This window comes from Entelurus aequoreus, linkage group LG15 (assembly GCF_033978785.1).
Source record: "Entelurus aequoreus isolate RoL-2023_Sb linkage group LG15, RoL_Eaeq_v1.1, whole genome shotgun sequence".
Classification (NCBI taxonomy): domain Eukaryota; kingdom Metazoa; phylum Chordata; class Actinopteri; order Syngnathiformes; family Syngnathidae; genus Entelurus; species Entelurus aequoreus.
This window is the reverse complement of record NC_084745.1, coordinates 7,109,215-7,124,837: the sequence shown is the minus strand read 5'-3', so window position 1 is coordinate 7,124,837 and position 15,623 is coordinate 7,109,215. Positions and strand designations below refer to the sequence as shown.

The following is a 15,623-nucleotide window of genomic DNA, read 5'->3' as shown; positions in this document are numbered from 1 at the left end:
TCTTTTAAACCGTTCAATTAAGTGTAAATATCATTAATTATTAATAATAACAGAGTTAAAGGTAAATTGAGCAAATTGGCTATTTCTGGCAATTTATTTAAGTGTGTATCAAACTGGTAGCCCTTCGCATTAATCACTACCCAAAAAGTAGCTCTTGGTTTCAAAAATCTTGGTGACCCCTGCAGTAGATGATGTTTTACAGACCATCTTCAAGTAGCTTTTTGACAGTCGCTTTTGTGGGCGGTCTTATTTACGTGCCTCCTCTTGGACAGCGTCTTCTCCCCCGTCATCTTTGTTGTAGCGGTGTAGCGTGCAAGGACGGGAGTGGAAGAAGTGTCAAAAGATGGCACTAACTGTTTTAATGACATTCAGACTTTACTTCAATCAATAACGGAGCAGCATCTCCTCATCCAGAAACAACAACGCCGCAAATGTGTCCCGTGAAAAACCGTCCGACCGGAACTCTCTAATAACTAAAGTTCCTTGGGTGAATAATGTAAAGTCACTGCACCGGTATGTTTTAGCGCTTTCATGGCGAGTTTACTGACAGATATAAGTAAGAACTTTACACTACTTTATATTAGAAATGGCAAGAGCGGAGGATGAATGTCCTATAACAAGAAGATAGAGAAAAAGAAGAAGTTTATCGACTACAATGGCGGACACGCGCACATTTTCAGGACTTATACAGATCCCAAATACACATCAGCAGGTACCAGAAGGTAAGAAAAGTTCTTCTTGCATAATATTGCAAGACAATAGGTGCCATTTTGCGGTCCTTATACACACACCATAATAATACTTGTATGTTGAAGCACAGTACGTCTGACTACTGTGGCCATAACGCGCCGGCAATCCATCGTAGCTTTTTGAGCGCCATGTGTAATGTTTTATATTCTCAATGGAACATTTAAAGTTTTGCTGTTGTTGACTGACGTCATCTTGCGGTCCACACGTATCTCTTATGTGTGACTGCCATCTACTGGTCACACTTATCATTACACCATGTACCAAATGAAATAGCTTTGAGGGCAGTAAGCACAACCAGAATTGTTCCGTACATTAGGCGCACCGGGTTATAAGGCGCACTGACAAGTTTTGAGAAAATGAAAGGATTTTAAGTGTGCCTTATAGTCTGAAAAATGCGGTAATTAAAAAAAAAAATCAGAATCAATTTTAAAATATACGTTTGTAGGTAGGGATGTCCGATAATGGCTTTTTGCCGATATCCGATATTCCGATATTGTCCAACTCTTTAATTACCGATACCGATATCAACCGATACCGATATCGGTATCGTGGAATTAACACATTATTATGCCTAATTTGGACAACCAGGTATGGTGAAGATAAGGTACTTTTTTAAAAAATTAGTAAAATAAGATAAATAAATTAAAAACATTTTCTTGAATAAAAAAGAAAGTACAACAATATAAAAACAGTTACATAGAAACTAGTAATGAATGAAAATGAGTAAAATTAACTGTTAAAGGTTAGTACTATTAGTGGACCAGCAGCACGCACAATCATGTGTGCTTACGGACTGTATCCCTTGCAGACTGTATTGATATATATTGATATATAATGTAGGAACCAGAATATTAATAACAGAAAGAAACAACCCTTTTGTGTGAATGAGTGTAAATGGGGGAGGGAGGTTTTTTGGGTTGGTGCACTAATTGTAAGTGTATCTTGTGTTTTTTATGTTGATTTAATAAAAAAAAACAAAAAAAAAACGATACCGATAATAAAAAAAACGATACCGATCATTTCCGATATTACATTTTGATATATATTGATATATAATGTAGGAACCAGAATATTAATAACAGAAAGAAACAACCCTTTTGTGTGAATGAGTGTAAATGGGGGAGGGAGGTTTTTTGGGTTGGTGCACTAATTGTAAGTGTATCTTGTGTTTTTTTATGTGGATTTAATAAAAAAAAATAAAAATAAAAAAAACGATACCGATAATAAAAAAAAACGATACCGATCATTTCCGATATTACATTTTAACGCATATATCGGCCGATAATATCGGCAGGCCGATATTATCGGACATCTCTATTTGTAGGCCATCTCTATGCAACCAGAAATAGTGTTTCTAACCTTTAAACCTGTTTTGAAAAAGTTTCATTATAATTATTATACCAAATAATATATTGCGAGAATCGATTCTGAATCGAATCGTCACACCAGGTATCGCAATCGAATCGAATCAATGGGTGACTAAAGATTCACACACCAAGGGCCCACGAGGGCTGCACAAAAAAATAAATTCACATCCGAATCGTCATGTCCCAATTCAAAAATCGATAAAAAAAAAATGTATTCATTATTTTTGTTGATTTTTATAAGAATACATTTAAAAATATATGTTTTGTAGGCCATCTCCATGCAACCAGAAATAGCTTTTTCTAACCTTTTGAAAAGGTTTCATTATTATTATTATACCAAATAATACGTTGCGAGAATCGGTTTAAATCGATTCCTAATGGAATCTCCACCCGAGGTTTTAGACACAATATATGAATATTCATGAAATGCAAATGTGCTGACACTCGTGATATCGCCCTGTCTCTGCTCAGTCTGCGTCACGGCACTCGATGTTCGCCGTTGGCAGTCAGCAGGCCGGTTCTGGACACAAACACTGATACGAGACGACTCGCTTTGCACAGATAGAAAAGTACAACTTCAGCACAATTGATAATAACTATAGCAACGGCCTTTAAAGGCCTACTGAAATGATTTTTTTTTATTTAAACGGGGATAGCAGATCCATTCTATGTGTCATACTTGATCATTTCGCGATATTGCCATATTTTTGCTGAAAGGATTTAGTAGAGAACATCGACGATGAAATTCGCAACTTTTGGTCGCTGATAAAAAAAAGCCTTGCCTGTACCGCAAGTAGCGTGACGTCACAGGTTGAAAGGCTCCTCACATTTCCCCATTGCTTACAATGCAGCGAGAGCGATTCGGACCGAGAAAGCGACGATTTCCCCATTAATTTGAGCCAGGATGAAAGATTTGTGGATGAGGAACGTGAGAGTGAAGGACTAGAGTGCAGTGAAGTGAAGTGAAGTGAATTACATTTATATAGCGCTTTTTCTCAAGTGACTCAAAGCGCTTTACATTGTGAAACCCAATATCTAAGTTACATTTAAACCAGTGTGGGTGGCACTGGGAGCAGGTGGGTAAAGTGTCTTGCCCAAGGACACAACGGCAGTGACTAGGATGGCGGAAGCGGGGATCGAACCTGCAACCCTCAAGTTGCTGGCACGGCCGCTCTACCAACCGAGCTATACCGTCCCAGTGCAAGACGTATCTTTTTTCGCTCTGACGGTAACTTAGGTAACTTGGATTCCACACTTTCTCCTTTTTCTATTGTGGATCACGGATTTGTATTTTAAACCACCTCGGATACTATATCCTTTTGAAAATGAGAGTCGAGAACGCGAAATGGACATTCACAGTGACTTTTATCTCCACGACAATACATCGGTGAAGCACTTTAGCTACGGAGCTAACGTGATAGCATCGTGCTTAAATGCAGATAGAAACAAAAGAAATAAGCCCCTGGCTGGAAGGATAGACAGAAGATCAACAATACTACCAAACTCTGGACCTGTAACCACACGGTTAATGCTGTACCGCCTGGCGAAGCCTAGCAATGCTGTTGCTAACGACGCCATTGAAGCTAACTTAGCTACGGGACCTCGACAGAGCTATGCTAAAAACATTAGCTCTCCACCTACGCCAGCTCTCATCTGCTCATCACGACCCGTGCTCACCTGCGTTCCAGCGATCGACGGCGTGACGAAGGACTTCACCCGATCATCGATGCGGTCGGCGGCCCGGAGACGGAGGAAGTCAAGGTGATTACAGCGGTGCGGCGGCGGGCATTGTAGCTTTCGACGACACCCCGGCCGCCATCAGAGTCGGCAAGAAACATATATGTCCCCAAAGTTATGTACGTGACATGCACATAGCGACACGCACGTACGGGCAAGCGATCAAATGTTTGGAAGCCAAAGCTGTAGTCACGGTAGCGCGTCTGCTATCAACTCAAAGTCCTCCTGGTTGTGTTGCTGTAGCCAGCCGCTAATACACCGATCACACCTACAGCTTTCTTCTTTGCTGTCTCCATTGTTCATTAAACAAATTGCAAAAGATTCACCAACACAGATGTCCAGAATACTGTGGAATTTTGCGATGAAAACAGAGCTGTTTGTATTGGGATACAATGGTGTCCGAATACTTCCGCTTGAACCCTTGACGTCACGCGCAAACGTCATCATACCTAGACGTTTTCAACCCGAAGTTTCCCGGGAAATTTAAAATTGCACTTTATAAGTTAACCCGGCCGTATTGGCATGTGTTGCAATGTTAAGATTTCATCATTGATGTATAAACTATCAGACTGCGTGGTTGGTAGTAGTGGCTTTCAGTAGGCCTTTAAGCATAAGAGTTGTGTGATAACTTACGCATAATTATTCTAACACACACCCCTAGTAGGACGTGTGTGATGTCAGCTGCCAGTTAAGGACTATTTCAATCAAAGCTCTGCGGTGCGTTCAGGTGTTGATGCTGACGCTGCAGAACGACCCCCCCGGCCTGGAGACCGGCGTCACCGACAAGGAGATGGTGAAGAAATATGGCAAGTCCTTCAGGAAGATGATCTCCATGTGTCTGCAGAAGGATCCGGAGAAGAGGTGATTTGAATAAATATTTGCTCAACACCACACATTCCTCATAAGAATCAATGTAAACATTAAAGCTGCAAGCAGCGTTGGTCGGGCCCGCATATTTGGCAGGTGCTAGTTGCTGAAGGATGTCAATCTATGAAATGTAGGTCTAAGTAAAACCTACATAGAGGTTTTTGTTTCATGTCTCTAAGACGTTCCTACCGGAAGTTACAAGCAGTTTTGTCTGTGTTTTCCTCCGAGGAGCAGTTTTGTCTGTGTTTTATTCCTAGGGGGCGCTAGAGCGCAATTTTGAGTTTTGGGGTTCGGTTTTTTTATTAGATCGCATTTTCCGCCAGTCCTGATGTGTGTAAAAAGTTTGGTGAGTTTTTAAGTATTTTAAGGGGGTCAAATTACAGCTCAAAGAGGCAAAAATGAGTGTTTTTATGAAACTTTTGTTTTGAAGGGGTGATTGCCAACTTCCTGTGGATTTTTACTGAAGGATGTCAGTGTATGAAATCTAGCTCTAAGTCAGACCTACATAGAGGTTTTTGTTTCATGTCTCTACGATATTCGTACTGGGAGTTAGAGGAAGTTGTGTCAGCCCTTTGAGACACTTGTGATTTAGGGCTATATAAATAAACATTGATTGATTGATTGATTGAGTGTCTGTGTTTTTTTCCTAGGTGCTGCGGCACAGTGGTTCTTTTCTTTGAAGGCTCGTAAAATCAAAACCGTGGCACTTATCAAAACTCTTTGAGTATCCGTCAATCAGAAGGGTTCAATCTCTCTCCTGTAGTAGTTTGAAGCCGAAACGACAAACGCGCTCAGAGGAGATAATGTTTGATGTTTGGTGACCGCTTTTTACAACAATTTTGTTTTGAAGGGGGGATATCAAACTTCCTGTTGATTTTTGCAGAAGGATGTCAATCTATGAAATGGAGGTCTAAGTGAGACCTACATAGAGGTTTTTGTTTCATGTCTCTAAGACGTTCCTACCGGAAGTTACAAGCAGTTTTGACTGTTTTCCTCTGAGGAGCAGTTTTGTCTCTGTTTTATTCAAAAATTGCGCTAAAGCGCAATTTTGAGTTTTGGGGTTCGTTTTTTTTTATTAGATCGCAATTTCCACCAGTCCTGATGTGTGTGAAAAGTTTGGTGAGTTTTGAAGTATTTTAAGGGGGTCAAATTACAGCTCAAAGAGGCAAAAATTAGTGTTTTTATGAAACTTTTGTTTTGAAGGGGTGATTGCCAACTTCCTGTGGATTTTTGCTGAAGGATGTCAGTGTATGAAATCTAGCTCTAAGTCAGACCTACATAGAGGTTTCATGTCTCTACGATATTCGTACTGGGAGTTAGAGGAAGTTGTGTCTGTGTTTTTTTCCGAGGTGCTGCGGCACAGTGGTTCTTTTCTTTGAAGGCTCGTAAAATCAAAACCGTGGCACTTATCAAAACTCTTTGAGTATCCGTCAATCAGAAGGGTTCAATCTCTCTCCTGTAGTAGTTTGAAGCCGAAACGACAAACGCGCTCAGAGGAGATAATGTTTGATGTTTGGTGACCGCTTTTTACAACAATTTTGTTTTGAAGGGGGGATATCAAACATCCTGTTGATTTTGGCAGAAGGATGTCAATCTATGAAATGGAGGTCTAAGTGAGACCTACATAGAGGTTTTTGTTTCATGTCTCTAAGACGTTCCTACCGGAAGTTACAAGCAGTTTTGTCTGTTTTCCTCTGAGGAGCAGTTTTGTCTCTGTTTTATTCAAAAATTGCGCTAAAGCGCAATTTTGAGTTTTGGGGTTCGTTTTTTTTATTAGATCGCAATTTCCACCAGTCCTGATGTGTGTGAAAAGTTTGGTGAGTTTTGAAGTATTTAAAGGGGGTCAAATTACAGCTCAAAGAGGCAAAAATTAGTGTTTTTATGAAACTTTTGTTTTGAAGGGGTGATTGCCAACTTCCTGTGGATTTTTGCTGAAGGATGTCAGTGTATGAAATCTAGCTCTAAGTCAGACCTACATAGAGGTTTCATGTCTCTACGATATTCGTACTGGGAGTTAGAGGAAGTTGTGTCTGTGTTTTTTTCCGAGGTGCTGCGGCACAGTGGTTCTTTTCTTTGAAGGCTCGTAAAATCAAAACCGTAGCACTTATGAAAACTCTTTGAGTATCCGTCAATCAGAAGGGTTCAATCTCTCTCCTGTAGTTGTTTGAAGCCGAAACGACAAACGCGCTCAGAGGAGATAATGTTTGGTGACCGCTTTTTACAACAATTTTGTTTTGAAGGGGGGATATTAAACTTCCTGTTGATTTTTGCAGAAGGATGTCAACCTATGAAATGGAGGTCTAAGTGAGACCTACATAGAGGTTTTTGTTTCATGTCTCTAAGACGTTCCTACCGGAAGTTACAAGCAGTTTTGTCTGTTTTCCTCTGAGGAGCAGTTTTGTCTCTGTTTTATTCTGTATTCTGTTTTATTTTTACAACAATTTTGTTTTGAAGGGGGGATATCAAACTTCCTTTTGATTTTTGCTGAAGGATGTCAACCTATGAAATGGAGGTCTAAGTGAGACCTACATAGAGGTTTTTGTTTCATGTCTCTGAGACCTTCCTACCGGAAGTTAAAGTTAAAGTTAAAGTACCAATGATTGTCACACACACACTAGGTGTGGTGAAATTTGTCCTCTGCATTTGACCCATCCCCTTGATCACCCCCTGGGAGGTGAGGGGAGCAGTGGGCAGCAGCGTAGCCGCGGCCGGGAATCATTTTTGGTGATTTAACCCCCAATTCCAACCCTTGATGCTGAGTGCCAAGCAGGGAGGTAATGGGTCCAATTTTTATAGTCTTTGGTATGACCCGGCCGGGGTTTGAACTCACACAAGCAGTTTTGTCTGTGTTTTCCTCTGAGGAGCAGTTTTGTCTCTGTTTTATTCAAAATTGCGCTAGAATTTTGAGCTTTGGGGTTCGTTTTTTTTTTTTTATTAGATCGCAATTCCCTCCAGTCCTGATGTGTGTGAAAAGTTTGGTGAGTTTTGAAGTATTTTAAGGGGGTCAAATTACAGCTCAAAGAGGCAAAAATGAGTGTTTTTAGTAAACTTTTGTCTTGAAGGGGAAATTGCCAACTTCCTGTTGGTTTTTGCCCGAGGATGTTAAATTATGAAATGTAGGTCTAAGTGAGACCTACATAGAGGTTTTTGTTTCATGTCTCTACGACCTTCCTAGTGGGGGTTACAGGCAGTTTGTTTTTGTTTTTTCCTAGGGGGCACTAGAGCGCAATTTTGAGTTTTGGGTTGGTTTTTTTTTATTAGATGGCAATTTTCGCAGGTCCTGATGTGTGTGTCAAATATGGTGAGTTTTGAAGCATGTTAAGTGGGTCAAATTGCAGCTCGAAGAAGGACTCCTAATGATACTCAATTTACGAACTTAACTGATTCTTGACCAGGGTTTGTAAAGTAAGAGGTTTGTTTGTATAGTGAAGTTACTTTATTCAAGACACCAAGTAAATATGTATAATGGGTTCCTGACTCAACCAAAGTCCATGTTTTATAAAGCTTTGTACACTTTGAACACATATAGGGCTCCCCCTGGTGGGGAAGTTGTTGAATTACACTTGCGTCAAAATGATGAATCTAAAGCACTGTTTTATATTTCTTCCTTTATTGCTGCCGTATCATCACAAATAATGTTATTTTAACGTCAGTAAAACATGTTTGTCATCCTCCACACCATTCATTTGCCTTTCTGCTTCCCAGGCCGACGTCCTCCGAGTTGTTGAAGCATAAGTTCTTCACGAAAGCAAAGGTAGGCGACCGAGTGGATTTACCACAGCGCCGTAGGGGTTTAAAAGTCTTATATAAGCGCCGTAGGGGTTTGCTTGATGAGTCACGGTCTGCAAATGAAGACGCCGCCGAGTTTAACACAGCAACAACGCGGGCAGGAAGTGAAACTCCTCCCACTTCCTGTCTGACAAACGTGTCTGACGCAGCGTCGCTGGCATATTTAACCGGCGTTGACAGCGGGGCGTGAGCAGTTGGACCGGAGAAACCGGACTGCTGACTCAGCGCGTCGCACAGGCCAAATCCAGCTTGAGGGCCAAGACTTGCAATACCTCAAGTGTACAGCAGAGGGTGGCGGCGTAGCAACACTCATGCTGCATTGGAGGAAGCTGGGAAGATTTGCAATTCCAATGAAACCACACACATATTTTCCATATGCAGTGAAACCTCGATTTACGAACTTAATTTGTTCTTGGACAGGGTTTGTAAATTAAAAAGGTTTGTAGAGTGAAGCAAATTTCACCATAAGACCAAGTAAATATGAATAATGGGTTCCAGACTCGACAAAAGTCCATTTGTAGACTTTGAACTCATATTTTCCATAGGCAGTGAAACCTCGATTTACGAACCTAATTGATTCTTAAACGGGGTTTGTAAATTAAGAGGTTTGTATAGTGAAGCATATTTCTTCAAGACGCAAAGTAAATATGAACAATGGGCTCCAGACCCGACAAAAGCCCATTTTTTAGTGAAGCTTTGTACACTTTGATATTAGCCTACTATCAAAAGGACTTTAAAAGTCTTATATAAGTGTTATAATGAAGACAACACATGATGTGTCTATAACAGCCTACTATCAAAATGACTTTAAAAGTCCTATATAAGTGTTATAATGAACACAACACATGATGTGTCTATAATAGCCTACTATCAAAAGGACTTTACAAGTCTTATATAAGTGTTATTATGAAGACAACACATGATGTAAGTGTCTATAATAGCCTACTATCAAAATGACTTTAAAAGTCTTATATAAGTGTTATAATGAACACAACACATGATGTGTCTATAATAGCCTACTATCAAAAGGACTTTACAAGTCTTATATAAGTGTTATTATGAAGACAACACATGATGTAAGTGTCTATAATAGCCTACTATCAAAATGACTTTAAAGGTCCTATATAAGTGTTGTAATGAACACAACACACGATGTGTCTATAATAGCCTACTATCAAAAGGACTTTACAAGTCTTATATAAGTGTTATTATGAAGACAACACATGATGTAAGTGTCTATAATAGCCTACTATCAAAATGACTTTAAAGGTCCTATATAAGTGTTATAATGAACACAACACATGATGTGTCTATAATAGCCTACTATCAAAAGGACTTTACAAGTCTTATATAAGTGTTATTATGAAGACAACACATGATGTGTCTAACAGCCTACTATCAAAAGGACTTTAAAAGTCTTATATATGTGTTATAATGAAGACAACACATGATGTGTCTGTATTAGCCTACTATCAAAAGGACTTTAGAAGTATTTTATAAGTGTTATAATGAAGACAACACATGATGTGTCTATAACAGCCTACTATCAAAAGGACTTTAAAAGTCTTATATAAGTGTTATAATGAAGACAACACATGATGTGTCTGTATTAGCCTACTATCAAAAGGACTTTAAAAGTATTTTATAAGTGTTATAATGAAGACAACACATGATGTGTCTATAATAGCCTACTATCAAAATGACTATGTGTTGCAGGCTGTTGCAAAAATGTGTTGTAATATTTATTCGACACATTTTTACAACATTGGAAAACATTAGTAAAACTTCTCAGAGGGTGATATAACTCCTGGAAATGACCATCTTAGAACGACCAAAGGTATAGATGTGTGTGTCCAAGTTAAAGGACACGTCTTCTTCTAAAGGATTTATTACAATCTCTGCAAGCTGGGTAATGTTTGCTGTGGTCTGGAACAACACGGCACACAAAGAACTATCAGAAATTCAGCCAATATTACATACAGATAATGTGTCATGAGACATGCAATTATAAATGAAATACACAGAGGACATAAGTAAAGGAAATTCAATCATCTCAAATATACCTACAAATGAGGCATAATGATGCAATATGTACATAATAGCATGTTAGCATGAATTAGCTTGCAATCATGCACTGACCAAATATGCCTGATTAGCATCAACAAGGATTCATTCACGCACAGTATAAAACGTTTGGTGGACAAAATGAGACGGAGTGGCATAAAATACGTCTTACTTTCGGAGAAAGTTGCACATGTAAACAAACAATGGTGAGTTCAAGCACCACTAAAATTAGTAGGACAAATACTGTCACCAGTGAAGGAAGGTTTGTGTAATGTTTGTCCTCCTACAGAAAACATATTCAAACTAGGGCTGGGTGATATATGGAATATGCTCGATATATCGCGGTTTGTCTCTGTGCGATATAGAGAATGACTATATGGTGATATTGGAGTATACGTTCTCACGCAGTTGCTTTTAGCTGCGGGCATTACACTACAGGCTCTTCTCACTCTTTCTTGTCTCTCCTTCTCACAGAGACATAAAACAAGCGCACCTTTTTACACACGTCACATACTGTCGCGCGTGCAACGTCATACGCCCTCGCGGAGCAGACAGGTAGCGGCATGGGTAACGTTAGCTGCGATGCCAGCGGAGTGGTGCGAGTGGTAATACGAGAGACAGAGAAGGTGCCAATCTGGTAACAAATGAAGGAAGAAGAATTAATTCCTAAGAAAAACAGCACGGGGTCCATCGTCTGGTGGTGTTTTGGCTTCAAGCGGGAAGATGTTGAACAGACAACCCTAATATGTCAAGTATGCGTTGCTACAAAAAGTAGCATTACTGCTAATTTGTAGCATCATTTGAAAAGTCGCCCGCTAGAGAATGAAGAGTGCTTGAAACTCCGCATGTCAACATCTGCCGAAGCAACAATTTCCAGATCAACACCGTATGAAAAAAATAGTCAACAACAGAAGGAGATAACGTCCGCAGGAACCTACCACATAGTGAAGGACATACACTATTTGATTTCCTATTATGCAGCTCATTTTTATTTGACACTTATTGAAATATCTTGTGTGACATCATGCACAAAAGTGCACTTTATTTGTTTTAACCTATTGTAGTGGCGTTCTGTACAAAAAGTGCACTTTAATTGAGTGTTGTTTTGATATGTCATCTTAGTGACATCATGCACAAAAGTGCACTCATAGCTTGTTTCAAAATGTCTCTGACAATCTTGCACTTTCTGTTTTGGAAATGACATGAATGTTTGTGCCACTGCTTAATAACTGTTTCATAAATACACTTTTGCTAAATTGACTTAGTAGCATGAAAGTTTAAAAATGAGCGTATATTAATGCAGTATGAAGAAGAGTGTTTTAATGTAGACACATAGAATCATCATACTGCTGTGATTATATGCATCATTGGCATTGTTAGGCCTATTTTAGGGGGGCTGAAGCCCCCCTAAAATGTTCTTAAGCCCCCCTAAATAATTTGGTGTTAAAAAAAAAATTAAATAAAAATAAAAATTCTATTTTTTATTTTATTTTTATTTTTTTACAAATACATGCCGACATATTCATTATAAAGTGGCCCGAATACGAGTTTAAAATAAATAATCATATAACCTGTCATCATTCACTCAGTTTCCCCTCACTTCATAGCGTAAGGTAGAGAGCCCCTTTAGTGTCCAATCCATTCCACTTGTTCATATAGAAAATGCCCACATCACTCAAAATCCAGTCCGCATTTTCTCTGCGACCTTGCTTGCGGTCCTGCAGGTGTACGAAGCACATTAGCACACAGCACTGCAGAACAAGAACCTTGTGTCTGCAATTGTAAATAATTTAGTTTTTTAAGTTTTGTGTTTCTTGTAGAATCTATATACAGTTAAAATAATGAAAAAAACATAATTAAATATATTTGTTTTATTGTATTGTTACATTAATAGCTGTTGTATTATTATAGGATGGCTTGTTAAACATTTCATAGGATTTTCAGAGGGTGGAAAAACCAAGACATTTAATGTAAAATGAATAAATACATAAAAAGAAAAAGAAAAAAAATCCCAGGGAGCATTTAATTTCGTCCCGTGCATTTTTTTTACCGTCCCCGGGACGACGGGACTACGTTAATCTCAAGCCCTGGAAGTTACATTTTATTGTTTGCATTGTTTGTTTCAGCATTGCACTTTGAAGACGGTCCCTCAGCTCTTTGACAGCTTTGGCTCTTTTTCAGATCAGCAGACTAAGTCTTTCTTATTTACAGTATATATAAACCTTTCTCATTTCTATTCAGACTTCCATATATATTTAATTTCCTTAACGGCTTGCCATAATATATATATATATAAATATATTATATACAAGCCAAATTATCCCGATCCAGATATTACTTTAATTCAAGTAATTAAGTAATATTTCCAGGGCTTGAATTTACAACCATTTTAGTCACATATGTGCCCAAAATGTAATCTGTGCAACTTCAAAATATTTGGGAACAAACAATTATTGTATTGTGAGCGAAAGTCGTGTTATTAGCCTCTATGTTGTGAATGAATAACAGAGCAGGAGTCACCAACGCGGTGCCCGCGGGCACCAGGTCGCCCGTAAGGACCAGATTAGTCGCCCGCTGGCCTGTTCTAAAAATAGCTCAAATAGCAGCACTTACCAGTGAGCTGCCTCCTATTTTTTAAATTGTATTTATTTCCTAGTGTGACAGTCCTAACTGTCGTGCAGGTTCTCAGGACCACCCAGGGAAGACATTGTCGTGAGACGGTTTAGACTTCTTTATTATTTCAATCACAGAGTCTTTTGCGTGCTTTTCAGCAGCTGCCTTTTTTCTCACGTGAGCACACGAATGGTTTCCTCCCGTCCGCCGTCTGCTTTTCAGCAGCACGTCGCCGTCGTTTGCGTGGCAGCAGAGGATGGTTTCCTCCCGTCCGCCGTCTTTCTCCGTCTCCTTTCTTGATGTTCACGTCTCTCGCCCTTTTACACGGCCCGAGAGGGTGATTGCACTGTCCACAGCTGCGCGCTCCACGCACCTTGTGCTGATGGCGGCGTCGCTCCCAGCGCACCCCGCCTTGCCGCTCGCTCGTCCACGCCTCCTCGCCGCCATCTTGGAACGGGCGCCGTCGGTCCGCCGGCCCCGCCTCCCCACAACTAGCGAGCTGGTCTCGCTTTGCTCGACATTTTTAATTCTAAGAGAGACAAAACTCAAATAGAATTTGAAAATCCAAGAAAATATTTTAAAGACTTGGTCTTCACCTGTTTAAATAAATTCATTTATTTTTTTACTTTGCTTCTTATAACTTTCAGAAAGACAGTTTTAGAGAAAAAATACAACCTTAAAAATGATTTTAGGATTTTTAAACACATATACCTTTTTACCTTTTAAATTCCTTCCTCTTCTTTCCTGACAATTTAAATCAATGTTGAAGTAAATTTATTTTTGAAAGAATAATAAATACATTTTAATTTAATTCTTCATTTTAGCTTCTGTTTTTTCGACGAAGAATATTTGTGAAATATTTCTTCAAACTTATTATGATTAAAATTCAAAAAAAATATTCTGGCAAATCTAGAAAATCTGTAGAATCAAATTAAAATCTTATTTCAAAGTCTTTTGAATTTCTTTTAAAATTTTTGTTCTGGAAAATCTAGAAGAAATAATGATTTGTCTTTGTTAGAAATATAGCTTGGTCCAATTTGTTATATATTGTAACAAAGTGCAGATTGGATTTTAACCTATTTAAAACATGTCATCAAAATTCTAAAATTAATCTTAATCAGGAAAAATTACTAATGATGTTCCATAAAATTTTTTTTTTTAATTTTTGTTTTATTTTACATGAGTTATTATTTGTACAAACATGGTGCAAAGTAATTCATGATTTGTTAAAAAAATGTTTGTGGCTCGCTAGTTAAAATGGGATATTGTGTGTCTTAGAAGTGATCATTTGAAAATGTTCAATTTGAAAAATGTGCACTTAGAGAAAATATAAAAATAAAGTGTTGCATATTGATATTTATCTGTTTCTATATATATTTATTGTGATAAATCATTAAGATGATCAGTGTTTCCACAATGATAAATATAATTAATTATTAATAATAACATTATTTCCTCTGTGACAGACTCATGACTACCTTCTGGAGAAGCTTCTCCATCGGGCTCCCACGATAACGGAGCGCTCCAAAAGGGTAGGCGCCGCTCTTCTTCCCGCCGACGGCGTCCTTCTAATGAGGCCGGCGTGCTCCCACAGGTGCGGCGCGTGCCGGGCTCCAGCGGGCGTCTGCACAAGACGGAGGACGGCGAGTGGGAGTGGAGCGACGACGAGCTGGACGAGGAGAGCGAGGAAGGCAAAGCGGCGGTGGCCGCCCTGAGGGTGAGTGCGGCCCGAGCGCGGCCTCACGTCACGTTTGTCCTCGCTCGCGTCAGCAAGTGTCTCGCGTGTGCGGCATCTCACCTGTGTGTGTGTGTGTTCTGTTTGACGGCGAAGGAGCAGCAGGTGAAGCCTGTCGGCGCCCCCCGCCGACAAGTGCGCTTCTCCTACCCGCTGGAGATTCCTGCGCCCAGGGTTGTTCACTTGCCGCCACGATACAGATGGCGTTCCCCTAATGAGGAAGCACTCTCGCTAGCTAGGCAGGGACACAACAATAATAATAATAATAATTAGGGATGTCCGATAATGGCTTTTTGCCGATATCCGATATTCCGATATTGTCCAACTCTTTAATTACCGATACCGATATCAACCGATACCGATATCAACCGATATATGCAGTCGTGGAATTAACACATTATTATACCTAATTTGGACAACCAGGTATGGTGAAGATAAGGTACTTTTTAAAAAAAATAAATAAATAAGATAACTAAATTAAAAACATTTTCTTGAATAAAAAAGAAAGTAAAACAATATAAAAACAGTTACATAGAAACTAGTAATTAATGAAAATGAGTAAAATTAACTGTTAAAGGTTAGTACTATTAGTGGACCAGCAGCACGCACAATCATGTGTGCTTACGGACTGTATCCCTTGCAGACTGTATTGATATATATTGATATATAATGTAGGAACCAGAATATTGATAACAGAAAGA

General features: G+C 39.2%; 1 protein-coding gene across 1 annotated transcript in view; it reads left to right on the top strand.

Moving 5' to 3' along the window:
• LOC133629729 (serine/threonine-protein kinase OSR1-like) overlaps positions 1-15,348 on the top strand; it is an 84,375-nt gene extending 69,027 nt beyond the window's left edge. Inside the window, exons 8-12 of the mRNA XM_062020672.1 lie at positions 4,582-4,715; positions 8,427-8,475; positions 14,654-14,719; positions 14,782-14,904; positions 15,019-15,348. Of these exons, the coding sequence (XP_061876656.1) occupies positions 4,582-4,715; positions 8,427-8,475; positions 14,654-14,719; positions 14,782-14,904; positions 15,019-15,195 (549 nt within the window). The 3' untranslated portion in view covers positions 15,196-15,348. The remainder of the gene's footprint in view (positions 1-4,581; positions 4,716-8,426; positions 8,476-14,653; positions 14,720-14,781; positions 14,905-15,018) is intronic.
• The last annotated feature ends 275 nt before the right edge of the window (positions 15,349-15,623 follow it).